Here is a 10,000-nt window from a genome sequence, read left to right as displayed (position 1 = left end):
TTTGAATTACATAAATGAAAAAGCAGATTGAACTAGTCTCTTTGTAATTTTGACTGAACAGATGTTTTTAGAATCTGATTTTATAATTATATATTTCAAAGCATGTGTTATTGTTTTCCTGTGCAGTGTTAAAACATCAGAGATTTATCTGTTTTTGTACCATGTTTATGATGACTGGGTCACAAGTTGGAAATGTCTATGTGTTCTCTTGTGTTTTTAATGGAGTTTTATCTTTGTTTTTGTTGGTAGGACGTGTCTTTCAAAATCAACATTTATTCATGTTTATTTACTTATGTATTGTTTGATAAGACAATTTTTTTAGAAATAAAATGTATGATCACTGTGTCATTTCATTATCTGCTTTCATAAATTAAAAGGAGGAGGAGGAGGAGGAGGAGGAGGAAAAAAGGAAAGAGAAAGAGAAAAAGGGAGGAGGAGAAGGAAAACGAGAAAGAGAAAGAAGGAGAGGGAGAGGGAGAAGAAGGGCGATGGAAGAGGGAAGGAGAAAGAGAGGGAAACGAGGGAAGAGGAAGAGCAGGAAGAGGAGAAGGTGGGGGAACGAGGAGACGGAAGAGCAGAATTTTCTGCAGCTAATTAGCCGTTAACGAGTTATAAACGATCTTCAGTCTAGGTCCCTCAATCTCGTAATGGATGCAATGCAATCACCCCCCCCCCCCCGCTCTGTGCTAGGCGCATCTAGACAAGCTTCAAAACATTTTCAGTCATCTTACAGTATCACTAATATTCAACTATCTAAAACGATCAAAGACCCATTTTGCCATAACAGTGCGTGAAAATATAAACAAAGTTCTGATCTGGGTATAGAACATCCGAGTCTGTCTCTCAAGATTCACTAGACAATGCACTAAGACCTGGCCAAAAGTGATAATTCCTCAAATTAGTCTGGGTCTAGAGTTCTATAAGGCTAGATAGCAGAACCCTGGCTTCAGTTTAAGAAAAGGGGTGGTTGGTTCGTGTGCGCCTATTGTCTGATTCAGTTAGTTCTTGGCCTCATATTACATATAAACTTCACTGTGTAGGAATTGCAACATGGCATAACGTGGTTACATTTTTGTGCTAAAGGTAATCATTAATTAATTGAATGAAACTATATATATTAGCTACAGTCCGGTGATTCACTTGATTTCGATGACTGACTAAGGCCGTCTTCTGAACGCGCCATTTATATTAATACCGTATTATTATCATTTTGTTTTTTTTAATCCACCGTTCCTGTACCGAAGTGAGAAAGATCCGCTTCCAGACGTGCGTGTATCTGTGACGTCAGTGACCTTTGTTGCTTTGCATGAAAGAGCTTATGTTTGTGTGTAAAATGTTGTCAGACTTCTGTTACATGACCCATTAATGGTGGTAAGTGAAACATTTACGGAAAAAAAATAATGTAATTGCGTGAAGAGATAGTTTTAAATATGAAAGACCTCTTCAAGTTGACAATTTCTTTTTTTGACTACCTCGAGTTTTCTTCTTCAACTTCAGTCAATTTGTTATTACCATTTGATTGAAAATTTAGTTTTGCTAGTTCTATCATACATTACACATTTATTCCACACGCATATGATTTTAAAATATCTTAGCTTCCTTGCATAATGTACTTGAATAACTCGTATTCTCTTATTTTGTTATCGTGAAGAGACGTCTACTTTTTCACTTGGGTTGCTGACAAAGAATTAAATCTATTAAATGATAATGAAATGTAAGTTAATAAGCCAACAAATTAAATCTATTAAATAATGATGAAATGCAGGTAAATAAGCCAACGAATTAAATCTATTAAATGATAAATGAAATGCAAGTAAATAAATCACAACACTTTACATCCGCGGAAGTGATCGCAGAGAGCATTTTCTTTCCCCAAAATGAGACTGTTTACCCAACCTTGTCTCTGTGCATGGAAACCTCGGGAGAATCTGTGGGATTTTCTTATCGTTTTTCCTTTTATAATTGGGAGATATATATCTGTTTTTTACATATATATATAATTCGTTTACCTCGGAAGAATCTCTGTGGGATTTTCTTATCACTTTTCCTTTTATAATTGGGAGATATATATCTGTTTTTTACATATATATATAATTTGTTTACATATATATATATATATATATATATATATATATATATATATATATATATATATATATATATATATATATATATATAATATGTATAAATATATATACTGATGGATTTCCATAATACATCATTGAGGAAATATCTGAACCTGTGGCCACATTGATGAGCATAATTGCTAATAGCAACATGCCTCTATGCACTCATGCAGTTGGTAGAGGTTTCCATTGTGTAACATACATGATTACTGGGATTGACCAATACCTTCTGTGCATGTGCAGAATCAAGCTTTGAACATCACCTTAAAACTGACTTAGAAGGTTATTAAAAGTCGATCTCGTACACAGCCATGGCATAAGCAATTAAGAGATCTGGATAAAACATCAATCTGGATTCAATGTTCACAGTGCTTATAAAAGATGCCTTTTAAAAACTAGACTCGGATGCTGACGACTGACCCCATCTGCACAACAGGATAAGATAGGTCAGGTTAAAGGTCCCACACAGGCAAATTTTTTTGCAATATGAGGCCAAGAAATAAATGGATTCAGACAGTTCTACAGGGACTGAAATCCATTAACACATGTAATTTGATCTTTTCTCATTGTATCAAAGTTTATTTCACTTTAGAAGAAGGAAGAGGGAAGGGGAGGGGAGGAAAAAAGTAGTAGTAATATAAATAAGATATAAATAAAATGTGATAAGGAAGAAGTGGGAACAAAGATATATGAAGAATTAAAGAGTAAAAAAAAATCCTGAAAGATAAAAAAAGTAAAAGGCATAGAAAATGAGTAGCAAGAAGAAAAGTAAGAGGAAACAAAGAGGAGATGGAGGAGGAATCTGCAAACCCCATCAGTCTCAATCCCCATTCATCCTTAGCCTTGGTCCCCATCTATCCTTAGCCTGAGTCTCCATTTGTCCTTAGCTTCAGTCCCCATCCATCCTTAGCCTCAGTACCCATGTTAGACTCAGTCCCCATCCTTTGTCTCGGTCCCCATCCATCCTTAGCCTCAGTTCCCATCCTTAGCCTCAGTCTCCATCCTTAGCCTCAGTTCCCATCCTTAGCCTCAGTTCCCATCCTTAGCCTCAGTCTCCATCCTTAGCCTCAGTTCCCATCCTTAGCCTCAGTCCCCATCCATCCTTAGCCTCGGTTCCCCATAGAATTGTACTCTTTCAATAGCATTACAACTAGAAGCCAACATTCAAAGAGGACAGTAAAACCACATCTTGACTTATAATTGTCTAATTGTATAAAAATAAAGTTTTGAGGAAATCAAATTTCAAGAGACAATAACACTTGGCTTACGCTTCCTTGTTTCTAGATTTTCTCAATGATAATCTGAAATAAGAAAAAAATAGTAAATAATGAAGGACACCAGTGGTCTGACGTCAGAAAACAATCAAGATTATGGAGAGAGAAAAAAAAGAAAATGGCGGACTTTCCTGAAGTGACAAGTGACAACGGGACATATCCTTGATAGCACTTAAAATATATTGTATTACATGTATTTATGATTCATGAAATTATTATTCCCTTCCATTAGTGTGAAATAATTACAAAGTACCTTTGAATACAACATGCAAAGAGTAAGCTCCCAAGTGATACTCTGCACAGAGTATAAACCCAATAATAATGGTGATTTTAAAATGGGTATACATGTGTTTAAACAAAAAGAAATTCATATATACATATATATATATATAAATATATATATATATATATATATAAATATATATATATATATATATATATATATATATATATATATATATATATATATATAGATATAGATATATATATATATATATAGATATAGATATATATATCTATATATATATATATATAAATAAAATAAATATAAGTACACAAACAAACACAAATACATGCAAACACATACGCACACGCACATGTACACACGCAGACACATATATGTTTTTAGGTATATATATATGTGTGTGTGTGTATGTGTGTGTTATGTGTATGTGTATGAGTATGTGTATGTATACGTGTATGTATACGTGTATGTATACGTGTGTGTATACGTGTGTGTATACGTGTGTGTATACGTGTGTGTATACGTGTGTGTATACGTGTGTGTATACGTGTGTGTATACGTGTGTGTATGTGTATGTGTATGTGTATGTGTATGTGTATGTGTATGTGTATGTGTATGTGTATGTGTATGTGTATGTTTATGTTTATGTTTATGTATATGTATATGTATATGTATATGTATATGTATATGTATATGTATATGTATATGTATATGTATATGTATATGTATATGTATATGTGTATGTGTATGTGTATGTGTATGTGTATGTGTATGTATATGTTTATGATATGTATATATATGTATATATGTATATATGTATGTATGTATATATATATATATATATATATATATATATATATATATATATATATATATATATATTGTGTGTATGTGTGTGTGTGTGTGTGTGTGTGTGTGTGTGTGTGTGTGTGTGTGTGTGTGTGTGTGTGTGTGTGTGTGTGTGTGTGTGTGTGTGTGTGTGTGTGTGTGTGTGTGTGTGTGTGTGTGTGTGTGTGTGTGTGTGTGTGTGTGTGTGTGTGTGTGTGTGTGTGTGTGTGTGTGTAAAATTCATGATTCAGAATAAAAATAAAAAGACAATACAACCATTTAAAAATATCACTGAGAATAAAATAATTCAAAAAGATCAGAATAAATATACTGAAACCATCTATGCAGATTTATACTTCTGTGCAGAGCCTCAAAATCTGTAATCTGTAAGCTATGACCTTCTATTGCAGTAATTGGCTTTAAACAGGGTGGGGGGTCACATAATCACATAATGTGAGTAAATAAATAACTATTGAATAACTATTATTATCATTAAAATTAGTACTTTTTTTTTTTTTTTGGGGGGGTCATTTCGATTCTTTGATGACCTTTTGTGACCTAATTTCTTCTCACTGGTTAATAAAGATACGGTGCACCTTTAAAATATGATATCTATAAAATATTGTTTTGCAGTCAATGCATATATTAATATTTAGACTTTGTTTACCTAACTTATTACTGACATTCAAATTAAATGATCAAAAGTCATCTTCAGATATTTCTATGCATTTAAAATTATAGGTATATATCATAATGCTTACAAGACAAGTAAAAAATGCAAAAAGGTTGAGGGACCATCTTACTATAATGACAATAAATTTAGTTCATGCAGTTCTGAACATTATCTGAGCCATTTAAAAAAACAACAACATTACAATTATTTCTCGTGTATGTATACTCTTTGGCTTCTTATGAATCACTGGGAGACAAATTGAAATGCAACAATATTAAAGCTCAACTGATAGACATTCTAAGATTTAATAAGCTATGCAATATAGCACCTACTTAATATGATGAAGAGTTTAAAAACTTAACACTAGGCATTACCATAGACCACTACAGCCGTAAAAACACATACCATACAATAGCCCCAATGGTCAGGAGTCTCTAAAATAAGCAAATTCATTAGTTCATACCAACAATAATAATGAAGAGAGATGTGATACCAATAATACTGTCAAATGAACCATGGTATCATATCACCGTGGTATACATCCTTAGTTAAGAATAATGCAATACCAGACACATACACCGGCATCAGAGATCTTTTGTCTTAATGCACATGAAAATTGGTATATTCTGAACTTAACAGATAAATGAGAAGTAAATAATACATTACATTTTTTTTTTCTTTCATACATACATTAACATTCATCTTAATCGCTATGGAATTCAAATGCTTTAATGCACATGTCAAAAAATATAGTTTGATTCTTATTTTCTTCTCTTTTCAGCATCAAACATTTTACAGGTATATTCCTGGCAATTTTTGTTTGTTAGTACTACTACAAAAGCAGTAACAAGCAAAAATATGTACAAACCAGACAGCTCCACCTGGAGGCAAATGAAGTCATCTTATAAGTTAGGGTGAGAACTCAAACCTATTACTATAACCCATAGAACAAATGCCCTTAACCCTTGATAGAACATGGAAGAACATCTGAAGAACACATAAGCAAAGCCCTACTCTACATGGACAGAGTCTGTAACACATCGCTGAAGTTACACCATTCGTGCTTGAAGTTACAGTGAACACGTTATGAAAGTTCTATACAACACCAAGATTTAACTGTAGAATGGACAGCAATGACAATATGCCACAGGCTAAAACGACAAAGGGGATTTGTGTGTGTTTGGCAGCAAACCTACCATCACAAATAAGGAGATTCCTGCTGAAAGATTGGATATTTAAACTTCTCAACAGATAACAATGCAAAAACAAGAAAAAAAAAGAAAGAAAAGAAGTGTACAAACACTTCTTAACAACAACAAAACTTTCATGATCGTCAAAGAAAAAAAAAAAGATGAAATTGTAAGTGCTTTTTTGTTGGGTTACTCTGTTCCAATTCCTGCCTTTCTTAAGCAAAAATATCCAGCTGATAATATTATTCCCACATGCATTAGACATGCTTTTTTTCCTCTGAGGACCATACTACAGCACTGGATAGTCCCAAGTTATCCTACCCTTTGAGAAGCCGAGGAAAAAATAATGATGAAACCAACATCATTTTAGTTCTGGTTATTTACAACACTAAAGCTCAGAGTATAAAGCATCTGTTACAAAGGCCTATAGTAGACTGAAGAACATCACATAAAATACTTTGGTCTCAACTAAAGATACAGGTTCCTGTTGACAGAACAGGCGTGAAAGAGGAAAGCAACTACCTAAGTTACTTCGGAGAGAAACAACAGCATTATAGGACACAGCGAAAAGAAGCCACAAAGGGGTTGTGCTTCGTTTCTTTTTGCTTTCTTTCTGGACATTACTGTGTGAAAAATAAATGGAAATAATACAGCCACGGTCAAAACAAATTGATCACATGCAAGCACAATGTTTTAGAATCATACTTGAATTATAATTCTTAATAGAACACAAACATTACTTGTAGCATCTAATGTCATTATAAAATTGTTGATTAGACTATTTTGTTTGGCAAGCTGTACAAGAAATTTTGAGATAGTTCTACTAATATTAACCCATAAGGAAAAAAAAGGTTATTCATAAAAGTAATATACAAAAAGACCACATTCACATTAACTAATAAATTACTTATTATGAGTTTTTTTAATGTTTCTGAAAGTGGTTCAACAAGACTTTCACTGCAAGCTGTGTCTAGCATCAATCACTTAGCACAAGATTCTGGGAACGTCCTCACAGAGGATTAGAAGCACAAAAGCTCTTGCTTTACTTTAGCCATACACCATAATTAATGATTCCCTGTGAATTAATATAACTGTCCTGTCAACACATGCTACATCTAAGAGGATTTCATAGCAGATAAAGATACATAAATATGTACATCTAGCATAATGCATTACCATATACAATATAGCTATGCTCATGAGGATATATCATAAAAGAAAAAAAAAAAAAGAACAAAAGAAAAGAAATGTTAAAAAAAACAAAAAAACATACAGCAACTTCTACCCACTGTATCCGGAAGTGCAAATCACCGTAAAAAAGCAAATACAGTTCAAGAATTCTCTCTCTCTCTTTTTTTTAGTGTTTTGTGGCAAAGCTCCAAGGAAGGTGCGACTCAGAGCTAGTGACCTTACGCTGTGGAGTGATCCTGTTAGTTGGAGCCTGTGACAGTGCGTCCAGAGAGCTCATATTAATGTTAGGGAGATTAAGCCTGGTCATTAAAGGGTTCAGTTCGCTCTCATCATTGGCTACAGTTACCTGCTCCCACTGCCGGCTGGCTGAAGAAAGCTTGATGGCATCGATGACCGCCTGGACATACTGGCCATCCTCGAAGGTGGCTGCGGTCGAGACAGGCTCCTTGAGCCAGCCATGCTCCCCATCCCCTGTGGCGAAGGCCTCCTTAAGTGCGCCTGCCAGCCGGAACAAGCCCTGCAGGTATGGTTGAGGCAGCAGAGAGTTTATCCTGGCACTATTGTTCTTGTTGGTGAGGTGCGCCACGTCGTCAGCCCCCTCGTGCAGCAGCTCCTCCTCCTTCTCCGAGGTGTGGCTCTGGCCGTAAAGATTGGCCCCGCGTACGGCCAGCCTGCCTCTGCTGCCACATACCACCACTTCCTGTACAAAGCCCCCTGCCATGTGGCTGTTCAGCGTGGCCGTCACACATGACCCCTCATCCAGGATCATCTGGAAACTGCAGAAATCGTCGCTGTCAATCCAACGGATGCCATTGATCTTCTCTGTGCTCTTAGTGAAGGTGCGCATCATGCCGTGGACACGAGTGGCGCGCTGGCTTGTCACGAAGGAGATCACGTCAATGATGTGGCTGCCCACCATGGTCAGGATACCCCCTCCCATCAAGTGGCTGCACATCCAGTCAAACTGATTGCCGATCATGCTTCCACAGTGCACTCTCACGTCGCAGACATTTACTGCCCCAACGTAGCCTGCCTCAATCTGTCGCTTCATGTGCACGAAGGCCGGAAGGAAGCGCAGGCCATGCGAAATCACTGAGATCAGCGAGGGATAGTACTGCGCCGCGTGCACCATCTTCAGTACCTCAAGCTGTGGACAGATTGCATAATAATTTATGTGGTATTAAAAGATTTGTTTAGTTTATAAGAGTAACATTTTACGTGAATTAAAACATTGTTAACTTTGACATCACAACAATGCATATAGAGGAGAGAAGACACAACAAGTACTGTATTACAATAGAAACTCCTAATATAAAAATAATTTAAATCTTATTGAAGTGATTTTGAGATGACTAAAAGAAATGACACAACTCTTATGAAGACAAAAAAAGGAAAGGATTTGGATCTTGTAAATAGGATATATATACCTATAGATCAGGCATCAAATCTTGTGCAAGATCTCAAAAAACACCACCTATTTTGGGGGGATGCGGGGAAAATACTGGACAAATATCAATCTCCTTCAATTAGTAATCAACAGAATTAAACAAAAGATTAATTTCATACATGCATAACAATCACTTGACTTGCTAACAAGACTCTTACATCTACAACCAATTCAGTGCTAACTACTGGCAATTCCTTCTTCTGATCCATAACACCCTATACCTGACAGAGACCAGCTGGCCGATCACACAGGACATGTTTGCCGATTCCCAGGGCCTTGACTGCTATCTGTGCATGCAGGTCTGGCTGGCAGATGATGAATACGAGGTCCACATCCTTTCTGAGAAGAACATCATCGACCTGTTTGGGGTATCGTCACATTATTAATACCAATAATGGCTATGAAAATCTGTACTTAATCCAATGCACACAGGGCACCTATTTTTCTGTTCTGAACACAAGACGGGGGGCACTTGCTCGGCACATCAGACAGGTTTCATTTCAAATATTCTATTATATGACATTTCTAGTCGTTTCTCACTTCCACTCATTATGATGTTATTCTTTTTTGATAGTTAGTTAGTCAGTGTTTGTGTTCTACTATATTAAGAGGCTATGTGTTCCATCTGACATATTAGCTCATTATGTTCTTTCCAGTCACTCTGATCACTGTGTTTCTCTATTGTACTATGAGTAATACTTTTATTTAGGGACTGGTGATGACCACTGCAATTCTAGTTACTATGATTACAAAAATATTCAGTAAAATAGTTTAGTCTAGAATCACAAACATCTATAATGCCCTTCTCTCTTAGCACCAGCAGGAACAAATGGCATCCATTCACTGTCCCTAGTATGCACTATATTCAGAGAAAGATGCCACGCAGCAAGATGAAACATTCTGCTCTAAATCACTGAGGATGTAAGATATGCAGGCAGTGTGAGAAGAGGAAGACAACCCAGACCAAGTCCAGTGTCTACAAATATGTCCCTGTGCCAATCTGGCTGCCTTTACCATGGCACTCAAT

The 10,000-nt window shown here is 35.9% G+C and overlaps 2 protein-coding genes across 3 annotated transcripts in view; one reads left to right on the top strand and one right to left on the bottom strand.

Moving 5' to 3' along the window:
- Window positions 1–3,519, top strand: part of LOC122248825 (trypsin-1-like) — a 17,687-nt gene extending 14,168 nt beyond the window's left edge. Inside the window, exon 6 of the mRNA XM_086546746.1 lies at window positions 1–3,519. This exon is cut by the window's left edge and continues 664 nt beyond it. The gene's annotated coding sequence lies outside the window, so the exon portion shown is untranslated.
- The window catches only part of LOC122242531 (glucose-fructose oxidoreductase domain-containing protein 1), a 13,653-nt gene continuing 6,968 nt past the window's right edge, over window positions 3,316–10,000 (bottom strand). The window contains exons 3-5 of one of the 2 annotated variants that reach the window (XM_086546747.1): window positions 9,195–9,332; window positions 7,873–8,673; window positions 3,316–3,427 (exon numbers count right to left, since the gene is read on the bottom strand). In XM_086546747.1, the coding sequence (XP_086402873.1) occupies window positions 3,407–3,427; window positions 7,873–8,673; window positions 9,195–9,332 (960 nt within the window). In that variant the 3' untranslated portion in view covers window positions 3,316–3,406. Of the gene's footprint in view, window positions 3,428–4,527; window positions 8,674–9,194; window positions 9,333–10,000 lie in introns of those variants that run through there. The other variant, XM_042999826.2, reaches the window with a different exon arrangement.

Source organism: Penaeus japonicus, unplaced genomic scaffold (genome assembly GCF_977035675.1).
Source record: "Penaeus japonicus unplaced genomic scaffold, GWHDUDI00000001_assembly GWHDUDI00000018, whole genome shotgun sequence".
Taxonomy (NCBI): domain Eukaryota; kingdom Metazoa; phylum Arthropoda; class Malacostraca; order Decapoda; family Penaeidae; genus Penaeus; species Penaeus japonicus.
Note: the sequence above shows the minus strand (reverse complement) of the source record. Positions and strands in the feature narration are given on the sequence as shown.